Source organism: Toxorhynchites rutilus, chromosome 2, assembly GCF_029784135.1.
Source record: "Toxorhynchites rutilus septentrionalis strain SRP chromosome 2, ASM2978413v1, whole genome shotgun sequence".
In the NCBI taxonomy this organism is placed as follows: Eukaryota; Metazoa; Arthropoda; class Insecta; order Diptera; family Culicidae; genus Toxorhynchites; species Toxorhynchites rutilus.
In genome coordinates, this window is record NC_073745.1 from 77,969,055 (window position 1) to 77,993,529 (window position 24,475).

At 41.6% G+C, this 24,475-nt stretch overlaps 1 protein-coding gene across 1 annotated transcript in view; it reads left to right on the forward strand.

The window, feature by feature from the left end:
- Nucleotides 1-23,986, forward strand: part of LOC129765854 (uncharacterized) — a 257,295-nt gene extending 233,309 nt beyond the window's left edge. The window contains exons 5-8 of the mRNA XM_055766292.1: nt 641-859; nt 5,225-5,332; nt 5,498-5,696; nt 11,963-23,986. Coding sequence (XP_055622267.1) covers nt 641-859; nt 5,225-5,332; nt 5,498-5,696; nt 11,963-12,838 — 1,402 coding nt within the window. The 3' untranslated portion in view covers nt 12,839-23,986. The remainder of the gene's footprint in view (nt 1-640; nt 860-5,224; nt 5,333-5,497; nt 5,697-11,962) is intronic.
- Nucleotides 23,987-24,475: the final 489 nt, after the last annotated feature.

Below are 24,475 nucleotides of genomic sequence, written 5' to 3' on the forward strand. Positions count from 1 at the left end.
TCCACTTATATGGTGAATTTTATTTCTATAAATTCATGAGTACAAAAATCTATTCTTTAATTGACACGAGCACGACAATCCTTCGTTGTTGGTTAAGAACTGGTGGCAAAAAAATCATGCTTCACCTATTCGGTAGAGGTATACGGTACTCGGATGCAAGATAAACTCTTCTAATTTGATTATAAAAAAAATTAACTGATAAAAGATTTGCTTATCCTGTTGTTACATACTTTAAATCCACTTTTCTTCGGTCCATTTTCTACTAAAATTTTTCAAGGTTCGTTTATTCAACTTCCACAAAAACATTGTTATTATCTGTTTGTTTTCACTATCGCTCCCCTGAAGAAACGTCCACTTTCCTCCAAACAAACCAACAACCCGGTCACAATCGGCCAATAGAAACCTGTGACACCCCGGTGTCACAGTCCGGGTGGCAACGATAAATCAATTGTTTTTTTTTCCCTTTACTTGTTTGAGCGCTCTCTGCAATAGTCTTCGGGTGTTGGGCTTTACTTTTTGGGGTGGTTGAGAATGGTTCTATTAGGGCTTCCAAACTTCCAAAGAAGCCATTTACTTTCGTCATTTTCACATATTATTGATTATAAAATTTCTCTCTCCCTCTTCCGTTTCTTTCCCACAGAGAATCTGCCCGACGAAATCATCCGCTGGCGTGCGAGTGCGATATTCTTGAGACGTGTTCGATGCGTCTATCGCTACTGCAGATGACATTCGGCAAACATATCGAGAGGAAACACTGCTGTTTCTTTCCTGGCGGGGTAAGTGGGATAGAATTGTATACCGAGAAGATTTCAGGGCGCCATCATGGGCCATCATCGGAAGGCCGGAGTATAATCATTTCACTTGAATAAATCGGCCCCGACGACGCGAAACTCCAACGAACCTCAGCAGAACGAAGGCGACATCTTGGTCGAGAATTGCTCACCACCTATTTCGAGTGTTGTTATATCTGAGTATTCGTCTCTTTTGCCCACACCTCACGAACTGTTATGGTTCCCCCTCTCAAGCTCTCCCAAACTTCCCGGGCCCAGTGCCCAGCACGCGAAATGTGTCTGATTGACAAATAGATAAACTGTCAAAGCGAAAATCTATATATCGCTCTGTCACGTACGTGACCTTTTCCGTACATACCCAATCTCACCGAATATCGCGCGTGCGAAGCGAAGGGAGGAAGGGCCCGCGAAGGTGGCGCTGAAAAGCTGCCGCGTAACGGTGTAGTGTACCGTCAGCAGCACTCGGAACTCGTTGGGTTTGTCGTCGACTTCATGTATGTGCAATAGCGGACGGAAGCGGAATGGAACAGATTGCTCCTGAAGGGACAATTTGCTGGGTTCTTTTTTTTCGGGACACCACCGGGAAGCGACGAAAAAACTGTTATATTGCACTTCTTCCATTCATCAATGAGAGCCATTATTCCAAGTATCATTGAAATATGTCTGACTGGTGCGATAAATCTTCTAGCAGAACGTTTATATCCGTCTAGCTTCCTCGTAAATTTTTTTCCGAGCCTGTTGCGGCAGGATAAATTTAATCGCTGTGCGGGGAATTTGTGGGAGAAGGAAACTACTGCAGGTTTCGAACTGATTATAGAGATGAGAGAGGCACCCCCAGCATTTTGTCGATGATGGTGCTGAGAAGAGGTGCGAAGATCATCAGATTTTTATTTCGATAACAGCGAGAGTCTCATCGGCATTTTATCCATGTTCTCCTTTGATCCACGAAACAATCACCAATCAGTAGTAGCGGTGCCCACATCTTTCTAACAAAGGGGGAAGCCTTGGCCTCCCAGAAACATCCTCCAGCATTGTTAAAACAAAGGATGATGGATCCATTTTCAATCAATCGAGAAGCTTCAATCCAATCTGGCCGCCCCATGCGGAATGTGAAAACAATCACTGGAATTATATTGCCTTTCGCGCTCGCTCGGCAGCAATGTATGTCGAGATGAATAAAATGAGCAGAAACGACCACGAAAAACTTTAATCCAATCTATGTTTGTAGTGGCGTCGTCGTGAGATGGGCCGAAGTCTTTCAGGGTTTGCTTCAGCAGAATGAGCCGGGAGAGATCAGTGTCGAAGATGCAATACCACCCCATCGTATCCCAGACCATTTTAGATCCGATTAGGAAGCTTCTGAGTAAGTCTGCTTCGAGAAAATGAGAGTAAACTGTGAAGACAATGTTGTTGAATATTACCCAATCTTTGTACTGATTTAAATTCAACAGGAAAGGGTTGATTCCGTCACAGATTCGGAGCTGGATGGATTGGAACAGCATGGATAGTAATCTATCCAATGTAATTTTCCCGTTTGATATTCCATAAATACGTTATGAAATTACTCGTGCTGGTATTTCACCAAGAGATACAACAAGACCCGAAACAACGTGTTTTTTAATATCAAATAGTCTGAATGCGTTATGCGCACGACTATGATAAATATGTATGACAAATTTTATTTTTCGTGAAAGACATGAGCTTGAGCTTGGGTAGACTATACACTTCGTAGTTGTTGTCCGTGATTGATCTGAACCAGCGAAATTGCACAAAGAACACCGAATGACGCTTGGGAGTAGCAAATCATAACGACGTCGGCCACGTCCTTACAGTCAGCAGTGGAAGGGAAGGAATGTTAGTATTATATTCGCCGCCCGAAGGCTTCTATAGCGTGGTTCCCTAGGGTTCCCTAAGGAAGGGATAGTTGTTAGTGGGAGAAGGTAAGAAACAGGATTCACTGTGGTGAGTAATGTGATTATGGAGTTATCCATTGCTTTCTTTGCGTGATAGCCTTGGATAATTACAACTATCCTCCTTAGAGGCCTTGAATCATCTGTTTTGGTTTTCAACAGTTTCAGGTTCTTTTTCGAACATGCTACTATAGAGAATCCGCCATGCGCAGGTGGAGATTTTAGTTCTCGTAAAAGACGTGAGTACAAAAATTCAATTGACACGAACACAGACATCCTTCGATGCAATATTCTTTCCTACCCGTTCTTGCGACTTCCATGAAAAATGATTTTCGTGAAGCTCGTTACTATGAACTACCTGGTACAAATTATCATCAAAAAGAATCCACCGACACACAACCCTAAATTAGGTTGGTTTAAGAATTCGCCTTTCTGACAATTTTGTCGAAGATTCCCATTGTTGAATATTCGATACTTTTGAACCGCTGAACTGATAATCATGTTCTTATTGTTTTCATTTAGGCAATACAGGGTAACTTCGATATAACGTACATTTCACTTTCAAAATTGTACGTTGTATCGAATTGTACGTTATATCGAAGCATAATAAAGGACTCACAAACGTAGCCTAAAATACATTATTGTGCTGCTATTTTAGTAAAGTTAATGAATAAATTCAATTAGAAGACAAAGCCAGTTTTTCTCATGATGTTTCCCTTCGTACTGTTGATTAAAGCTTGATTCATTTAGAATCCGGAATCACAAAACCAGCTGTATTTCTGGATTGATTAAAGGTACAAACCATGTTTTAGCATGCATCACAACACAAATAGTTCTTTCATTGTTCTTTCAGAAAAAAAAATATTCAAAAAATGTTTCCTTTGCACTTTGGAAATGTGTACGTTATATCGAAGTTTCCCTGTACCTTTAAAATTTTAGTGTTTGTGGTTTTTGAAGTGTCGATTTCAAATACCAAAAGATAATATTTTTACATAACGTCAAAAATTGAAGTATTTGAATGAACTTTTCAGGAAAAAAAATTGTAAATTTCATACCCAATACTTCGTTAAAAACCGGGGTCTCTTTGGTATCGTCACCTTAAAAACTATCATAGCATTTTTTTCATAGCTTTAGCCTGAATGCAGGTGGACAATTGTGACACAACTAATTGTTTTTAACTAGAAATTTCAATTTAAATACTTCTCAGTTGCTGTAGAAGATTGGAAACGGTCAAGCGCAACATTTTTTTTAAATAACTAGTAAATTCGTTAAGGTCAGCAAAACAAAATCGATACCTCGAAAATATGTAAATAAAGTGCTTGTGGATCTGGTCCTCGAAACCACGAAACCGCAAATAGAACTATAAAAACGTTTGGAGGGCAGATCAGTATTTTTCACACAATTCGCTTTCCATTCGCTGGCAAGAGACCGGAAATCTCTCTATTTCTCTCCCTCTTTTTTCTCTTTCTCTCACTCTCTCTCTCTTTTCTCTCTTTCTATCTCTGCCTCTCCCTCTCTCTCTTTTTCTATCTTTCCCTTTCTCTCTCTATATTTCTCTCTCTCCCCTTTCTCCCCTTCTTTCTCTCTTTATCTCTCTCTCTCTTTATCTCTCTCTCTCTTTATCTCTCTCTCTCTTTATCTCTCTCTCTCTTTATCTCTCTCTCTCTTTATCTCTCTCTCTCTTTATCTCTCTCTTTCTCTTCCCTTCTCTCTTTCTCTGCCTTTCTCTTTCTCTCTCTCTATCTCTCTCTTTCTCTTCTCTTCTCTCTTTCTCTGCCTTTCTCTTTCTCTCTCTCTCTCTCCCCTTTTACCTCTCTCTGTCTCTCTATCTCTCTCTTTCTATCCCCTTCTTCCCTCTCTCTATCTCTTTCTTTCTCTCCTCTTCTCCCTCTCTCTATCTCTCTCTTTCTCTTTTTTTCTCTCCCCTTTTCCCTCTCTATATCTCTCTCTTTCTCTCCCCTCTTCTCTCTCAATCTCTCCCGGCGAGCATGATTATGTCAACACAGTTTTGCTCCATCTCAACGAGGATGCAAGTTCTGCTCCATTTCAAGAGAAAAAAGGTAGAGCGAGAATTAAAATAAAGAAAGAGAGAGAAAAAAGAATGAAGGGAATGAAATAAAGAAATAACGACGATGAAAAGAACAGAGAGTGAGATACAGTAGAGAGAAAGGAGAGAGTAGAGACAGAACAGAAAGAGAGAGGGAAAAGAGAGAGAAGGGGATGGGAGATAAGGGAGAATGGGAGGGAAGAGCGGATGGGAGGGAAGAGAGAATGAGAGAGAAGAGAGGATGGGTGAGAAAAAAGAATAGGAGAGAGAGGAGGGAATGAGAGAGAAGAGAAGAGAGGTAGAGAGAGAAAAGAGGATTGAAGAGAAGAGAGGATGATAGAGGAGATAGGATGGTAGAAGAGAGAGAATGAGAGAGAAGAAGAGATGGTAGGGAAGAGAGAATAGGAGAGAAGAGAGGATGGGAGAGAAGAGAAGATCGGAGAGGAGAGTGGATGGGAGAGAAGAGAATGAGTGAGAACCTCCATTTTATCCCGCGACACGTCACACTCGAGCTCGTCCTCGCCGCCCCAAAGCAACATGGTACTCCGGAAGGGTATCCGCAAAATAAAACAGGGAATGAAACGGTAAGTTTTCGCACATATATCCTTCCCCACAAAAATTCCATTCGATGTGTGTGCCACGATAACAGAGCTAACCAATTTACTTCCTTTTCCATCATTTTTTTTTTTCTTCCTCTCGGTTCCTACTCGGTGGAAAACCTATCAACAACAACAACAAAAAAATCGCAGATACAATAATCAATTATCGGTGTTACGCAGCGAGTTGCGTACTTGCAAGCGGAAGGCAACCGAGCAGGCGAAACAAATTGGCGAACAGCAGAAGCTGCTGGCGGAGCAGCAAAAGCAAACACTCGAGTATGCAAATCGGCTCGACGAGAACGACAAAAAGAACGAGGAGATTTCGCGGAAGTTTTCCACGCTGCTGCAGGTACGTTCCGGGCGGTGGCGGGCCGGGTGGTGTTTCAGGGGGAATGGAAAATTCGAAGCAAGACCGAACGATAAAACATACACTTCTCATTTAAATGTTGCTCAGCGCGAGATTTACTTTCCGGGAAAGGGAAAACGAAAGGCGATAGACATGGTTTGCCGGGTGACCGGAATAAATCGCCACAGTAAACAACTGCAACAGAAACAACCGCTTAGAAAAAGTGTAGTAGGCTAGAAATATTTGGCGCGGGAAAAACATCATGTGCCTCACATTTCTATTATAAATTTATTCTCTTGTTCTCGTTTTTCGAAATTTATTCTGAGGACAATGTAATGGGGACGAAGTCCCCATTTGGCGAGGATAAGGAATCGAGGCGGCCCATGCCGCCAAGATGACGCAATCCGAGTCCACCGCCGACCCGCCGTCGGAAGCGGCGGTGTCTCGCACGCAAACCTGGGATCCACTGATTGCCCGGTTAGTTTGAAACATAGGATACGATCCTTTAGCAATGTCCGACCGAGCTCTAGCGAGCGTCGGACGGTATACGTCTGCCCGGGGCGTTACGTTTGCCTGGGGCGATACGTTTGCCCGGTTAATTCTTGTTTTGAAATACAATACCGCGCCACAATATTTATAGCCTACTACACATTTTATAAGCGGTGGTTTCTGTTGCAGTCGTTTTCTGTGGCGATTTATTCCGGGAACCGGTTTGCCGGTGTCTCTTTTTTTGTGCCGCTTCCCGCAAAACTTGAAGATGGGAACAAATTGGCGTGTTGTAAATTGATCAAACCTCGTAGCACCACTCGGGTGCTTCTATCATGCGGAATAATAATGTGCATGGCTTAACTTTGATCCACTGCCGAACTCGTTAATTGGATCCATTAGCGCATTTCAATTGCTTTTATAATGTCGATGTATCTTACGACTTCTTAATGTTTTGTAGATATGCGAAAGGAAACACGAATGAGGCTAGAAAAAGTCTTACTTCTTGGCTTCGTTCGATGCGTTCCTAAAAAAATCTATGATTTAAAAAATAGTTTAATAAATATAGTAAAGAAAATCGGGGGTTTCGAATAAAAAATTATGATGCCAAATGTCTTCAAAAAAAAACTTCAAAACGTCGAAATCTAGTGTCATCTCGAAATTTTTTTTTGGTCAAAAATCGACACTCTGGGACATAGTCGTTTTTTCGGAATACGAGGCAAAACGTATAGTTTGGATGCCAATGAAAATCGTCATATCGATATTTCATACGGGACTCCGTACGAAATGTTGATTCGCACGATAAAATACCCTCTGCAAAATATTGGCTCATACGGGCTTCATTTACTATTGTCGCAGATCTCAAAATTTTAGTTTTCTGCAAATCGAAAAATCGCCCAAGGGGAGAGTAAAGGAAATTGGGGTTTTCAAGAAAAGTTTTTTTTGATGCCAAATGTCTTAGAATTGCATAAAACGTCGAGATTTACTGCTATCACGAAAAAAAAAATTTTCGTCAAAAATCGACTTTTCGACAAAATCGACCAAGCGCCGAAATCAAAAATGGTCGCCACCACAAAATGGCGCCATATATATTTTTTTTCAAAACTTCATCAATATGGGTTGCAGATGAAAGTGCTCGACTAGTAAAACATAGCAGATCTTGAAAAATTCTAATTACTTTTTCATTTGGGGCCGCAGTCCCCAAATAACTAATTACTTTTTCAATGGTTTCAATCAGCTTGACATGTTTGTATGTATGTTTGAATGTTTGTAGGGTTGTCCCAAATTAATAAAAAAATTGACCCAGTTACTGTTGACTGATTGATCTGAAATTTGAAAGACACCTTTAATTCTACTGTCATTATAAAACTGCGTATTCCATGATCTTGAAACATTCCATTTTTGCTGTCGCTAAAAAATAGCTGAATGGCTTGACTTGGAAAACACAATACATAATAAACAACATAAATTCAAAAAGGTCGCCGCCACATAATGGTCGACTACGTATTTTTTGCAATCCTCTGAATATCGGTATCAAATGAAATGATTTGACTAATAGGATACAGTGCGTCATGAAAATATTCCGAAGAAAATTAGGTAAGAGATAATTTGGATTAGCATTTTTCATAAATAACTGTGTTCTACTAGTCAATCCCTTTCATTTGATATCCATATTGATGGGGTACTGATAAAATATGTAATCCACCATTTTGTAGCGGCCGCCATCTTGGATTTGCTTTTTTCATAAATAACTGTGCTCCACTTGTCAACAACAGATAGCGTAACTTGATTATTGTTCCAGTGAATCAAATTTCCAGACATTCGTTGGAAAGCTACTGTCATTGCGCGTCTTTTTCAGTATATGTCAAAAAGTTGAAACGTAAACAGCATAGTTTTTTTGGCACTTCGAATATGTCGAATTTCATACCGATTTCATTGCGGGGAGTGTTACTTCATTACTTCAATATAAAGAAAAAAGCTGCGGAAAGTCATCGCATTTTGGTGGAAGTTTATGGTGCCCATGATCGATCCAACTGAGCGAGTGTGTCAAACGTGGTTTGCATGTTTTAAAAGTGGTAATTTTGACTTGGAAGAACGTTCCGGACCCCCAAAAATGTTTGAAGATGAAGAATTGGAGGCTTTACTCGATGAAGATCCGTCACAAACGCAACAAGAACTTGCAGATACACTTGGAGTAGCTCAGCAAACCATATCCGATCACTTAAAAGCAAAGGGAATGATCCGAAAGATAGGGCATTGGGTGCCGTATGAATTGAAGCCACGAGACGTCTAAAGCCGTTCGGCCGCATGTCGCGAAACCGTTCAAAATATACTTGGAAACGCTGAAATGGGAGGTCCTATCCCACCCGCCGTATTCTCCAGGCATTGCTCCGTCCGATTACCACCTTTTTCGATCGATGCAGCATAGTCTGATTGACCAGCACTTCTCCTATTTTGATGAAGTCAAAAATTGGATCGATTCGTGATTAGCCGACAAACCGGCCGATTATTTCCGCAAAGGGATCCGTGAATTACCAGAAAGATGGGAAAAAGTTTTGACTAGCGATGAGCAATACTTTGAAAATAAATTTGTAACCAATTTTGCAGAATAAAGTATTAATTTTTGAAAAAAAACCAAAAAAACATACCGGTACTCCTACACTGCGTTTCATAACTATAGCACCACTCCATTTTTCTGAGTTTCCACATGGTTCAAAACATGTTGATTGTATCGAATGCAATCATCATCGACATAATCTACGAACGATAGGCGAGACGTCACGTTAGTTATCAACAGAGACAACAGTTGACTAACTTTGAGACCCCTGTTTATTATTGATCAAACTGTAAAGTATAGAATATTCATATATGCAAATTAAATCGAACCACGTTTCCTTGTTTCTAAAAGATGTTTTTCAACAGTATTAAAGCTTTATGTAAGATAATTCAAGATAAAACCGCATTTTTGACGTAGGACTAGGACATTTAAGAATGAATGAATGAATAATTCTATAGAACAAGTATTTTGTTGCTGGTTTTGGTAACTTTTCAACAATTTCGTATTATAATACGGTACTTCGTTTGCATGTTGGAGTTGGGTTCTATAACCCCATGGAAGAAGACTGAAATGTAACAATAAAATACAGCAACTGTTGGAATATAAAGAATAGATGCATACATGGTGCATATTATTGCAATTCAAACTTAACATTCTGGACAAAAGTATTTAGTTGATTTGAATATTTACACGAACTATGATTTTTTATTCGATGTATTGCAAAACATCCGTAGGTGCGAAAAGGTCTCATGATACCCATTTTATTTCGGCACAAACAACGGGCGTGTCCGTGGATTTTAGAGAATTGGTAAAAATGGAAATTCCGCCAAATTGGTCGAATTGCACTACGAACTGCTGCCCCATGTACCGTATTCTCCAGATTTGGCCCCGTGCGACTTTTTTTGTTTCCAAACTTGAAAAAGTCACTCGCCGGGCAGAAATTTGAGTCGAATGAGGAGGTCATCGCCGCCACGGAGGCCTAGATAGCAGACCTCGCGAAAACGTATTTTTCAGATGGATTGAAGAAGTTGGAGCATTGTTGGGCCAAGTGTATCGAGCTAAAAGGAGACTATGCTGAGAAATAAATTGCCACTGTTCCAAAAATTTTGTTTTTTTGTAGGCTTAGTACTTATCGGACTGCCCTCGTATTTATATTATCAGGCATAGCGACTTCTCGATACGGACCGGCAGCCCAAACGTGGCGGAGAAATTTTAGTTCGGAGCGAGAGAGTACATCCGCGTTGACGAAATTGAGCTTCGAATCACGATTTTGGGAAGCGACAATTACTATAATGGATTTTCAGGTGGAATGAACACACTTAAAGATTAAAATTATGAATGAAAAAGTAACTTTTTTATATCAAATATGTATTTTTTTTACACGAAAACCACATTTTGTTGCAATTGGGGAAAAATCTTATACAAAAATTGTGCCTGAAGAAATTTTCATATTAGACTGGAGTCGCTTTTTACGCGAGGGATACGTGCCGCTTAAAAAAAACCGCGTAAATTACGAAATCCGCACAATAAATCTGTTTATACTGAAGTTACTTTTTACGCGGTAAATACGTGCCACGTAAAGAAACCGCGTAAATTTCAAAATCCGTGTAAATTCCGAAATTCGCGTAAAAAACAACGCGTAAATTCCGAAATCCGCGTAAAAAGCGACTTCAGTGTATAATATTGTATTTTATTGAAACATCATTTTCGAATATACAAAAAAATGGTCGAGTTTAGCTCAAAACCATATGTTTTGAATAATAAAATAATATGAAGTGAAAATTTTCATTCGAATTTTAATATTTTAAAACTCTTTCCGGGCCTGCTAATTCGTTAGAGATTAATCTGCCTCCCTAAATGAATATATTCACCAGATGTCGACACTGTAGCCAATCGTGACTACTGGTGGCTGAACCGATGCCGAACCGAAGAGCAACGAACGCACCCATACCTCGAACTTCGACATTTGATTTGTATGTATGGTGCTACTCGCACCATACTCGTTCGTGCCCGGCACCGGCAAATATTCTTTTCGAAAATTCCTTCATGCATTTGTCTGAAACTTGCTGTGTATGCCCGGAGACGTTCCGCTTTGTATACGCATACACATTTGAAGCAAACGTAATAATATTTATCTCGCATGAAACGTGCCGTGCCGGATAGTATAATATTACCTTGAGTTGGAAACACAGCTTTCTCAAGACGAGCTATATCCAATGAAACTTTTTCACGCTCGAAGTATTGCTAACAATTGACTGTCTTTTTCAAGGAAACTGATCAAACCGCAACAGTGGTTTTACAGGAACGTAAAACAGTTATTAGTTTTTGACGTAGGACTACATTTTCATTAAGGGTGTCAAATCTGAAAACAGGTAACGTTTTTATGAAATAAAGTTAACGTTAATAACAATTTTTGCTGCGAACAGATTTTAAAGATTTGTGTATCAATCGAATCGGAAATATTCTAGGATTTGTTTGATATGCTATACATTACAATCCCATAGTCTTTATATGGTTTAAATTGATAAAAATTGGAATCATTCCCATTTTCCCATACATTTGTTCTTTCCATTGGTATGCTTTCCCAAACAGAACTGTCAATAACGGGCAATTCTCAAAATTCCATTCAATTCTTTATTTTTGAGAGACTTTAAACTTTGCAGTTTATTCGGCTCTCAAATTCTCAGAATCTTTCTGTGCCCGAAACAACAAACATCGCTTATTCTGCTCGTTTTGTGTTTCTCCTCGAGCTGTGAACGCTAGTGATTTTTTTTTCTGTAAACTTGTCAATTAACATGTATCAAAAACTTACACAAAGTATCTCGTTTTAGAAGAGTGTTCTAAATTTACCATCTACGATTCAATATTGAAAGCAGGTGTTTGATTTCATTTAGTGTGACCTAAACGAAACTGTGCAGTCCACGGATTTCGCAATATCGCGACATTTTATTTTCAGCTTTCTATTGCATTATTGATTGCCCGCAAACATTTCCGCGATATACTTCATTCCCAGAAGGAGTGAATGTATTGGATGAGAAAGGGCATAAAATTAACACCTGTCTGAACTGGATATATTTAGAACTCCTGTGAGAATAATCAATACAAAATTGTACCACGCGAGGTTCCGATTTTCTTCGAACGAAAAATATCTAACGAAAAATAAAGAAATTGAAAGAAAATTGAATATTTTTCCACCATCACTCATATCGAAATTTTCTGCTTCCAGGAACTGAACAAGTGCAAAACCGAGCTCCAGTATTGGCGCTCGAAAAGTCCGATCACACCGAACTGCAACGCCTGCGGGCAAGCCATCGTCGCCATGCCTCCGGAGGAACTGCAAGCGCTGGTTAACCAAGGCGTTCGGCCGGAAGAGATGGACCTGCCGCCGATCGCCGAAGAGCCCGCCGATGTCGAGGAGGTCATCCGAATCGAGAACGCTTTCGATGTCGACGCCCAACCCATGTCTCCGCTGCCCCCATCAGCTGCAGCGATGGCAGCACAAGCCGCAACCGGCGGTTCACCCAGGAGTGCAAAACGGAAGTACGAATGCATCATCGAAAGTGCCAGCGATGACGTGACTTTGACTGGTTCGCCGTCCACTAGTGGTAGTAGCGATTCAGGCTCAGGTTCATCATCACCCCTTAACCCACCATTCGCATCCGCTCCGTTTGCTTCTCTTGTGGCATCCTACTCATCTGCGGCCGGGCCCTCCTGTGCACCGTTATTGATGCACTCCGCGGCAGCAGTAGCAACAGCATCATCATCATCATCGCCTGTAGCAGCAGCATCATCGTCATCATCTTGTCCACCTTTTTCTTCGGCTGTGTTGTCTGCTTTGGCACCCACCTGTTCCTCCACGTTCCCACACACCACCCAGACAACTCACCTTCCCCCCGCATCGGCTGCCGCAGCAACATCAAATATTTCCTCCAACATGAACGGTGGCAGTGGTAACAATAGTGATAGTGTTAATCATAAGAAACTACGAAGAGTACAAAATAAAGCTAGATCACAAACTAATCACAATAATCATAATAATAGTAGCAACGTCGTGACTAACACGAACACAAAGGCAACTAGAAGTAAGAATATGGAGAAGTAAATTGTTGTATCCTCCCTCCCTCCCAAGTTTGATTTGAATTATTTGAATACGAAGCGGAAATCGCTTCAATTAGAAGAGTAGTAGTGATATGATTTATTAGCGAAGAAACAAAACAACAAATTCAGCAGATTGAAGATTTGAAGAGAATTACAATATCTAGGTATATTTTGTACGATTATCTTCATGTATAAGCTATGTTTAAACCACCTTATATTGTATCTACTAAACTTTCATATATTTTCCTTTTTCGTTCCACGTACTTGTTAATTAAACCCGAATCAAACCAAACACATACACAGAAGAGCAGGCAAGGATCTAAACATTCTGATATGCTCACAGGTACATCCCCTAATTTGAATTTTGCGACTTATGGAACAATCGCTCGAATATGTATCGTTTATTGTGAAGGTTTTTCATAAATGAGGAGAAGAGTCAGTTGAAACTAAAGTTCGTTCTCAAAACATTACTTTAGATGATTAGATTGCAAGGTTCCAGCCAGGACAGGCAATTCAAGCTTATTTGTTTTATTAATTTAGATTGCATGGGAAAACTCATCTGCAACGCCACATCGTTCCTTCGTAGTTTATCAACACTTTTGAGTCATAATTGTCATCAGAAGCACTAAAGAGATTAACCCAAATTGCTATTTTGTGTCGATTTTTTTATTTATTCAAAAGTGAGATGTTTCTGAGAGTTTAGAACTATCTCAATCATCGATCGAGTTTCCACTTGCTGCGATTACGGCCTCCACAGGCTCCCGGAACGCACGGCAGGTCCTAATGTTTGTCTGAGGCTTGCTGTAGTCGGACGGCGTTTAGAACAGTCCTTGGCCTACATGACGTGCCATACTAAGTAATCCAGCGGATCAGATCGGAGGATGTGGATGGCGGCCACATATCCTTCGCCCAGAACGACAGATGTTCCTGCAACCACTTCTGAGTGTAGTTCGATGTGTGCCACGGATCCCCATCTTGGTCCTTGATCCATGGAAGAACATACTTGGATAAAATCCGGATGTACGAGGGCAGTCCGTTAAGTACTTAACCTATACAAAAAATGGAAAAGTGGTGATTTATTTCTCAACATAGTCTCCTTCTAGCTCGATACACTTGACCCAGCGATGCTCCAACTTCTTTAATCCATCTTAAAAAATACGTTTTCTCGAGGTCTACAAAGTAGGCCTCCGTGGCGGCGATGACCTCCTCATTCGACTCAAATTTCTGCCCGGCGAGTGACTTTTCAATGTTTGGAAACAAAAAAAAAATTGCACGGTGCCATATCTGGAGAATACGGTGGATGGGGCAGCAGTTCGTAGTGCAATTCGACCAATTTGACCGTGGCGACGGCAGAGATGTGAGCCGGCTCATTGTCATGAGCCCTGTGCCCGTTTTGGCCTTCTCCAGGTAGTCGATGTAGATCACACCTTGTGAATCCCCGAAAACGGTGGACATCACCTTTCCGGCCGATAGGACAGTCTTCGCCTTCTTCGGACCACCTTTGCAGGGTGAAGTCCGCTGTTTTGACTGTTCCTTTGTCTCTGGTGTGTACCAGTAAGATCCATGTTTCGTCGAAGGTCACAAAACGACGCAGAAACTCCTTCGGTTTGCGTTTAAACTGCGTCAAACACTGCTCTGAAGTGGTCCCAGGGTTGCGCTTGTTGTCCGGAGTGAGCAAACGCGGCACCCATCGCGTCGACAGCTTTCTCATGCCCAAAATTTCATGCAGGATGTGACTCATGCGGTCTTTTGAGATGCCTACTGTTTGTGCTATCTCGCGCACCTTCAATCGGCCGTCTGCAAATATGAGATCGTGGATTTTTGTCACGATATCCTCTGTGGTAGCCGTTTTCGGGGCACCGGGGTGTGGCTCATCAAGAACGATTTCCTTTTCAAAAACATGAATCGAATCACCGATCGATATTGCTCTTTTTCCATTTTTCTAAATTCCGCGGACACGCCCACTTGACCTCGGACGACCTGTGGTCACCTTCGCGGATAGCTCTCCTTTCTTATCTTAGTCTACGACCCTTTCTACGGTCCACCGGGACACTCCCACGGCGATTGAAATGTCTTTTTGCGACATTTGCGCGTGGGACAAATCACGAATACGCTGCCATTTCGTCATGACGCAACTGTCTGATTAGGGAAATCGAATTCTTTTACGTGCAGCCTATTACGATATAAATTATAGCTTAGGTGCATGCAAAGAAAACCAAAGCATTGTATGGACAGGTGAAATGGGATCCTTATTTATACGATGTTGTAAACATTATCATGCATACGGTGCCACGAGAATCTATGACATTTTCAAAATCCGCTGTGAGACATATGATTCCAACGAACGGCACCGCATATCATCCATATCCTTGTCTGAATGAGTCTGGTCAGCTTTCGACGGAAAACTGTGCTCGTCTCCATAGCTGTCGTCAGTGGATAGTAATTGAGTAAGCGCCATTCTGGATCGTTATTGCACAATGGTTCTCATAATCCAGCTCCTCGTCCTTTTATGGACAATCTGTTGGTTAAACTGAGCGGCCATTTTGTACCTCTCTTTCATCATTCCGAGTCACCTTTTCACTCTTCTTCAAATTCTGTTTGACAACTGCCCAATATTTTTCTATTTTGAGGCCTGTTGAGGTCAGTTAGGTTGATTGTTGTCCTTTTCGAAGAAAACCACTTTCGATACCACTGTAGTGACAGCTTGCATAGTTAGGCCAAATTATTGCATGTCCGTTGTTAGCTTTAATGAACGCAAGAATATGTGTTTTCAGGCACTCCTGTACATCTTGGAATCCATAACCTTGTTTGTCTTAGAAATTTGTGTTTTTCTGTTCGCAGTTGCCAATACCTTCCCAGATCTTCTTGTGAATTTATCGTCGAAAACGAATTTGGACTTGCTAGGGACATCACCTCGACCAGTGGCTTTGTAGCTCATCGGGGAGCTTACCACAATCCTTCTTCACGTACGTTTCGTTCGTCCATAAAGGTGCATCCTTCTCGATACGTCTTTTGGTCACTAGATTCTGCTTCAGTGTCCTGTTTGGTTGCTTACTGGTCTGAAAAGATCGAGAACGAAACTTCTGACGGTGCATTGGCGGGCGTTGAATTTCTTGGCGACATCGTAACCCGACAGGCCTGGGTTTGCCATAATCGTTTTCAATACCTCCAAATGCATCTTCCGATTCTTAGTTCCACTACGACGCTTACTATGATCCTGTCGATTTATACTATACCGCTCACGGAAATGTCCATATTCGGGTCGCTGCTTCTATCGAGTATAATTTTTTTTTAAACAAAATGAATCGTGACGAACTTTTCAGCACTGGAAGAGTTTTACCAGTCTTCTCAAGCTTTCGCTTCATATTTGCCCAATATTTGTTTATTGGGCGGAATTAGGAACACTTCCACGGATTTAGGTTCATGTCGGTGAAATTCATCCCATTGTCACTAATCAACCTTATCGTGGTTGAACCTCGTCAAATTAAATCAAAACATCACACTTCACAGGTGAGGCATTCTTCTTTGTACAACTTCTAGTTTATCCTCTACTTTTTGTTTTCGTACATCAATGATCGCTTCAGATTCTTCAGCTTCAGCATAAACAGATTGACGAAGACGACTTTTCTCCAGTCTTTTGCGAAGTTTACGATGGAATCCGCTGGCTTCACATGTTTTCTCAAATCTGGTTTGGCAAGGGTCCAAAAAGTCTCAACTGGTGCAGCAGTTAATTGATGTCAGCCTGGAGATCGAAAGCTGGAGTGAAGGTCTGGGTATATCTTCAGATCATCCGCAAATAGCAGCATTTTTGATCACAGTCATTCACGAACAGAACAAATAGAAGAGGTCCCATAATACTTCCCGGAGGTACGCCAGAAGTAAATTCCTACGAATGCTTTGAGCCAAGTTTGACGTAGGCTCTGCGATTAGTGAGATATGATTCAGAGACGAATGAATTGCAAGATTTAAAGTCTCTGTAAACAAAGGAAAAGAAAAAGAAGAAAGAATATATGATCGAATCCACTCAATCACCCACGAAGGAAAGCCCGTTTGAGACATCCTGGCGACCACCAGTTTATGGGGTACTCTATCGAAGGCTTTAGAGAAGTCGAAGCAGATGAAATCGACTTGGCCACGATAATTTTCAACTTTGTTAATGCTCCCGGAATTGTGAATCGGAAATATATAGGGGCAACTCTTCACGCATCTGTAAAAGTTTTGCTTTGCAGTGATCGGTTGAATAACATGGCCATAGAAAAGTTAAGAGAATCAGCACATTCTCTGGTGAAGGACGGCGGTTGGCCATCAGTGCCATCATCCGGAAGAACCCAACTTGACATAATGTTCATCGTCCATGATTACGCAGACTGATTTTCCACACAGCAGTTGATCATATATTTTACGAGCTGTTGGTTGGGTGAATGCGGCTAGTTTTTAAATCGCATCTTACTTTGGCATTATGGACGGCACTGAGAGGGATTCCATTGATTCTGGTGCAACCGAGACTAAGCTTGGTGCTAAGCTAGGCGTGGATGGCATGATCTGCAATAGTGTTGCTCATCCGGTGCATAGAAAGCGTTGATGCAACCAGCGCGGCTTGTGGCAATTGTACAGGTAGTGTAGACGGACTCGTTGATTGTCATTAGCTAGGATTGTGTAGCTTCCATGCTTGCAGAGGCAACTGATGTGTATATACGTTAGGGTGAATCGAGCTAGAAGCTTCGGCATCGGGTTCCGTTCAACTTCGAAGCTGGTTGATATGCAAACGTATCATCCGGCTATTCTCAATCCACACGTAGAAGATCATTTGTCCAGAACGCTCCCTAATGATCCCTGTTATACACTTCTATGAGTTCTTGGAGTGCATCTTGGCCTGGATCGCATCACCTTTCCTGAACGACTTCAGAACCTTTTGGTTAATTGTTTCCCGAACAGCTGGTGGACGAAGTTAGTCCAGACTGGTCCGTATTCTGCGCCCGAGCATGAGTTCGGACCGAGATTTGCCTTTTGATGCTGATACGTTCGTTGTTGTTCGGTATGTCAGCAAAAAAAAAGTGGCCAATGTATCCTGGATCAGTCTACTTTCCTCTTGAATTTTCTTGATCCCTCGCTTGAAGGTGGCTACGAACCGCTCGTCTTGGTCTTGCCCGTTGGACTGCGGATAGAACGATGCAGTTGTGACACGGTCGACACCGTTCTCAGGACAAAACTGTGCGAATAGTTTGAAGAATTTCGATGATTGCTGTGAGCCTGTGATCGTCTTCGTTCTGATGATTTCGACTCACTTGTAGTATGAATCAACGTTGAGCTGAGCCCAGTTTAGGCACGACAACGGTGGTGCTTTGGGAGGATTGTTGGCTGCAGCTGTGCAGTTACGATGTGATTTAACACATGCAGCAATATTCGAATCGATCGACGGTCAGCAAATGCACACGAACGCCTTCACGCGCTGGAATCCCGGTTGTCCTACATGGACGTGTTGTAGATAACGCACCCGAAACGCCATCGGAATCACTCAACGATCTTTAAACACCAAACACTCTCGAACCGTAGACAGTGAATCACTCCGATCGAAAAACTTTTGATTTGCCCGAATGTCCGTTCGTGAATGCGGCCGTCCTTACTGGACGAATCGATAGACCTAGCTGAGAGCAGAAGTGGAAGGGGTGGCGTGCTGCATTGCTCTGAAATTGAGAAAAAGTGTGATAACTGTATCTGACGTGTTGATTGATTAGCCGCGATTAATCGAATATCAGAGTTACAAAATTTCGTTATGTTTACGTTTACGATTTACCGTTTAGACTGTGGAATGCCATTTTTCGATCCAATGATCCGACGGTTTGCAGTGTGAACCTCCGATCAAACAGAATCGTTTGGAACTTGGCCACAGCGATCGCCGGTCCCTAACGATCTGGCTGACTGTAGGCTTGCTCAGTGGCAGTCAGTGCTCTGGAAGCGTGCTACACGATCTTCATTAACCCATGTGGAATCTGTGACTGATGGTTACAAAAGAGAATATATTTGAAAGTGGAGAAGGCCTGGTCGTACTCCGCTGACCAGACGAACTTATTTTCGGTTTTAAGGAGCTCATCTAGCGGATACCGCGCCGTACGCATGTTGGACGAAATTCCCATAGTGGTTTATCGCTCTTTTGGCGCCAACCTGTGGTAGATAGCTTTGACTATTGCAGGATACGGACGCAGACCTTCCCCGTCGATGTGATGTCCCGGGCGTTTGATCTCAGGCGTTCAGTTGGAATCGTTTGAGACTCACAGGGGACTTCGACAAGGCGATGGACTCTCCTGGATGCTCTTCAACGTGACGCTAGGAGGTTTTATGCGGGACACGATTTCAACAACAAATTCAATCAGTTTATTTGCATCTCCAATGATGTAGACAAAATTGGAAGAACACAAACATGAAGTCGGGCTGATTGGGCTTGGGATCAATGCGCCTAAGGCTAAATACATGCTAGCAGGAGGTGCTGATCGTCACAGAATCTCTCTTGCTAGTAGTGTTGTGGTCGACGGTGACGAGCTCGGAATGGTCGACGAGTAGTTTGAAGACGCATAGTCAACGGAAGACGTGTCTACTATGGGCTCCGCAAATCCTTGAGATCAAATAAACTCCGACCCCGTACGAAGTGAAATGAAGAAATTCTAAAAATCAGTCCATGCAGAAAATTTACCAGTAGTACTTTCTGAACCGCTCTCATGAAATTACTTTCGTATTTCATGAGAGCGGTTCAGCTATTCTAGTTCTTCACTCTCCTCCGCACATCTCCTTGTGTCATGGTTGGATGGTTATTTTTACGAGGAAGTTGCTCAAAATCCTTTCTCACATCTCATCATCAATGCGCAGGAATCCTATATTTTTAAGGGGTGAGAAACACTCTACCAGCCTTATTTGGGAAGGGTTAACCCAAACATCGGGTGGGGCTCTCACCCACTAAAAACACATCTCCTATCTGCTGCGCTGAATAACGTTGTTTATACCCTTTTTTCTCTATTTATCTCATTCTCGTTCCGTTGTTCTCCGCTACGCTTATGCATTGCGCAATCTTCCGTTTATCCGTTGAGATGTGTAACGATTAGGCACTACCCTCCAACATGTCGCGCAACCCGTCACAGCCACTCTCGCAGAATTTCTCTTCCCAACGGAGCGCCGATTAGGTTGTGCCCTTCATCATAACGTGCACTCCGTCACAGCTACTCTCGTGGGGTATGCACCCGTTAGACGACTCCTTCCTTGACGCTCGCTCCTTCGAAACGAATCTCGCAGTGTTCATCCTTCCAGTCCACGATCAGGCATTGCCTGCACACATTTTGGTGTTCGAAACTCCGCTTACATTCCATTTCGCTAGTATCCGTTTACCCGTCGAAACGTGTACCGATTAGGAATTGCTCTCCAACTTGACACGCAATCCGTCACATCCACCCTCGCGAGGTTTCTCACCTGTCGAGATGTGAACCGTTCAGGAAGCACCCTCCAACGTAACGCGCGCCCCGTCACAGTCACCCTCGCAGGATTTCTCTTCCCAGCGGAGCGCCCATAGGTGATGCCCTTCAATATAACGCGCACCCCATCACATCTACTCTCGTGGAGTACCATCCGTTAGAGCAGTTCTCGCAAATGTTCTCCTTAACCAGTCAGGCGTTATCAGCACGTTGGTCGGTCCTCTACTTCCGCTGTAGCTCGGGCATGGTGTGTACGATTGCACTGTTCACTGCGTTGCAGGTGCCGTCGTCACGACACATTTCCTCCACGATGTTCCCAGCGTGAAGGGCAGGCAGCCCCTCGCGCCTTTCGGTGAATCTGGGACGCAGACATCCTATGTACCTCATAGCACGTGTTTTGGATACTAGACTCTGCTTCATCGTCTTGTTTGGTTGCTTGCTTGCTCGTTAAGAACAAAATCCTGCTCACAGGCGGAACCTTCGAACGGTACCACCGTAATTCATTGTGATTTCCCTATCTGACAGTCCTGGGTGTGTGAAATGCGGCGGAACATTCACCATCGGAAGAGGACAACTTTATTAACAAACTGCTGTCAAAAACTTGTTGCATCAGTCACTGAGCGTACCGCTTTTTGCTCCGATGTGCGAGCCGCCTCAGGATGTCGATGATGCCTGAGAAATTTTGATCATCGTTCCGACAACTTGTGTTTTCCTTTGCTGTGTTGAAGACTGTTCCCGGCTCTTGTGTATTGTCGCAGTTCTGATAGATGTTATAATCACCTTTAAACAATAGCAACGTCGACCCCATCCAGCACATCTTCTGTGTAGTGTGATGACGTTTGAAATGCGAGTTCCAATAAAATTTAGGTACTCGCAAGAAGGTTGAAGGACCTGTAATTCTATGCCTCCAGCTCACAATATCCAGTTCACGTTCTACCCTTTGGTCTGGTCCGATTGTTCTTTTTTTATCTCGTCGTGAGTTTCTGTGTTGTTTTCAAAGTAACGTGCCCTGCAACTGTACCAATTTGTTCCCAATTTGAGCTATACTGATTTTGGAATACGACACGGTGTCAGACGCACCTCTTTCAACTCCAGTTCCATCATTTTATTTTAACCTACTAAAAATACTGATAAAGCCCATGAACAGGCACCATTTCTGTTTCCACCCATCTAGGTTATTGTAAAACCCAACATTCAGTTGAAATAGGCTGGATTGAATTAACTATACTATTGGATTGAAAAATAGAACCCAATAGTTGCTAAGCAATATCATCCCACAGATCGCAATTTACGTTTGTTTTACGTCGGCGCAGGATTGAGTAGTTCAACTGAATACATGTCAAGCGTATTTAATCCCAATTTAACAAAAAGAAAGCTAATTTAAAGAGCCCCCGCATAATACAGACTTTCTGTCAACCAACAGTTTGGTCGGGTCGGCCTTCTGGTGCAAAAACCGACCCAACTGAATGAGCGTAATGTGCGCACATGCATACCTCTCCGTACTGATTAAGAAGCCGACCAAATTATCGGCCGACAAATCAGTCTGCAGTCTGCGGGGGCTCTAATAATTTGCAACCAATAATAGAGTCCACAGAAAACCGATAGACAAAAACACACACACACACACATACCAAAAAGAAGCAGCAATTAAAAATTGAAAAAAAGCAAATACACAACTGAAAGAATGACATTTACGTTCACACAAAGACCGACTAACATAGCAAAATACCAATAAACTAAACAATAGCATCAACGTCAACGGCGAATTTGTGTTGTATTACCGAGTAGTCAAATACATCAATAGTTGTAACAATAATGTAAAGCCCCCACCCATTGTTTACTGACAGGTGACACATGGGGAAGCACGCGTATTGAAGAAATGTTTTAATGATAGCAGATCTCCCAGTGTGATTCCCCACATCATCCACACGCAGTGATGTATATTACTTGTGTATGTGTTTCGCGATATTTTTACAGCCTTTTCAAAATGATTGTTGTGATCGGGATTATTTTTCTAAAATTAATAATTTACGAAGCAATCCATAAAATTTACACACGCAAATAACAATAAAAAAAGGTGACATCCCCCTAGCGCAATAGAAAGAGAATGATCAGAAGCAGAATCTAAACAAAAATTCAACAAAAAAGCGAAATTACATATATACAGAATACATAGCACACACATTGAAACTAAACAAGCAAATAATGCGATCAATTAGCGAAACGGTGTAACAATTTCCCCTTCTTCTTCAACTCTGAAAAGGCCTGTGAGAATCCTACAACTAAAATACACAGCAAATGTTCCAATGGGAAAAAGTATGAATCAACAGAAAAAAGTTTATAAACTAATGCAAAACAGAGAATTACACACTGAGTAAAAAAAGGGGGTAAAGTGTAGCAGACTTTTTCTCTCACATATATACAGAATATATACAACAAAGCAAACAAACAAACAAAATAATTAATTATTATTTTTGTAGTAGATGCTAGTTTTATAAGACAATTTACTATATATGGGCCGTGCTCGGAGCGGGGATAAGATCGCAAACCGATTCGTCCTCCACCACTCCTCGCACGCCGTCCGTTGGCTCTCATCTAATTGTGGTAGTGATATTTTCGTGAAATTTCCAATTCTGCTAGAGAACACTGGAAAGTAAAAAAAAAAGTCGAAATATGTGGAACAAGAAAACAATTAAATACACCGGCCGGCACACGGTTGGATACCATTGTGTAATAGGTTTGGTTTTTAAACGAATTCGATGGACTCACGGAAATCTTACGTGCAGGGAAACGGAAATCAAAACAACAACAATCCAAAAACGGAATCGGAAAATGAGGCAAAAAAAATCAACAATCAGAATAGACACGGATATTGAATATTGAATCCTAAAAACCTTTTCTACCAATAATAATGACTGTTTATAGAGCCCTTTCTCGTTTTCTCTAAAAGAATTACGAAAAAACAAATTTAGAACAGTAACAAATTAACACACCCACAAAAAAACACACACACGGATCTGGAAATTGGAACAATGAAAACCAAGAGAGAAAAAAACGAAAATCAAGTAAAACTAATTATTCAACAAAAAAAATATGGCTAGGTAGAATGTGATAAACAAGATATAAGGTGAACAAAAAAAACACTAAATAGCAAGCCACAGCAACGCTAAATTGTATGACATTAGCGTGTTTTAACGTTGTTTCCAAATCGTTGTTTTTATTTCTTTCTTTTGGTCCGCTTCCAATGAATCATGCAGAATCAAAACAAAAAATGAAAACAGAAGAAGAGAAACTGTTGAGTTGAATCTCGAGTTTCCCGTCGTTTCTGTTTTTAGTAGCACAAAAATTCACCCGAGCTCATCGTTCGTGATTTTAAAGACAGTGTTCGCTTCGGTCGGCAGAGGCGGAGGCATCGGATACAGAACAAGCAAATGCGTCATCCGTCTTCCGGCGAAGCAGAATGGATGGACAAGTGAATAGAAATCAATTATGTGAAAATGAACACAATGAATTTTAAACAAAACCCTTCTCTGTTAAATTGAAAAACAAGGATTAGATATTTTAAGAAGTTTTTCTTCTGTATTTCTCGTTGCACAAGAGTAAGAATATATTATTAATCAAACAAAGAAAACTGAGTAAAAACAAGAATAAACAGAAATCAAATAGAAATCAAGAGATAAAAATGAAAACGAAAACCGTGGTGTTTTCTCACTTGCGTGGAATATTTGAGAAAGCATTGTCCTGAAATAATCATTTTTTATGGTGAATGAAGGCCGGTTCGATTCTCCTGCCGAACGATACCTTTAGCGTCATAATGTGCTTATTTTCCTTTTTGGCTCATCGAGTTTCATTTCACACCTGTTCTCAAAACTTTAAACATCTCCCGATTAATTTCTAAATGTATGCGGGGTAGTCTTTGTGGAATTAATTAGTAATTTCTCCATGTGAGTCGTCTCATATCTTCTTGTGAAATTCTCGACATAAGGAGATTTATTGTCTGTAAATATTTGTACACCCAGGTTTTTTACGCGGTTTTTTTTGCGCGGTTTTCTTACGAGTTTTTTTTACGCGGATTTTCCAATTAACGCGGTTTTTTACACGGATTTTCCAATTAACGCGGTTTTTTACACGGATTTTCCAATTAACACGGTTTTTTTACGCGGACCCGCATAAAAAGAGACCAA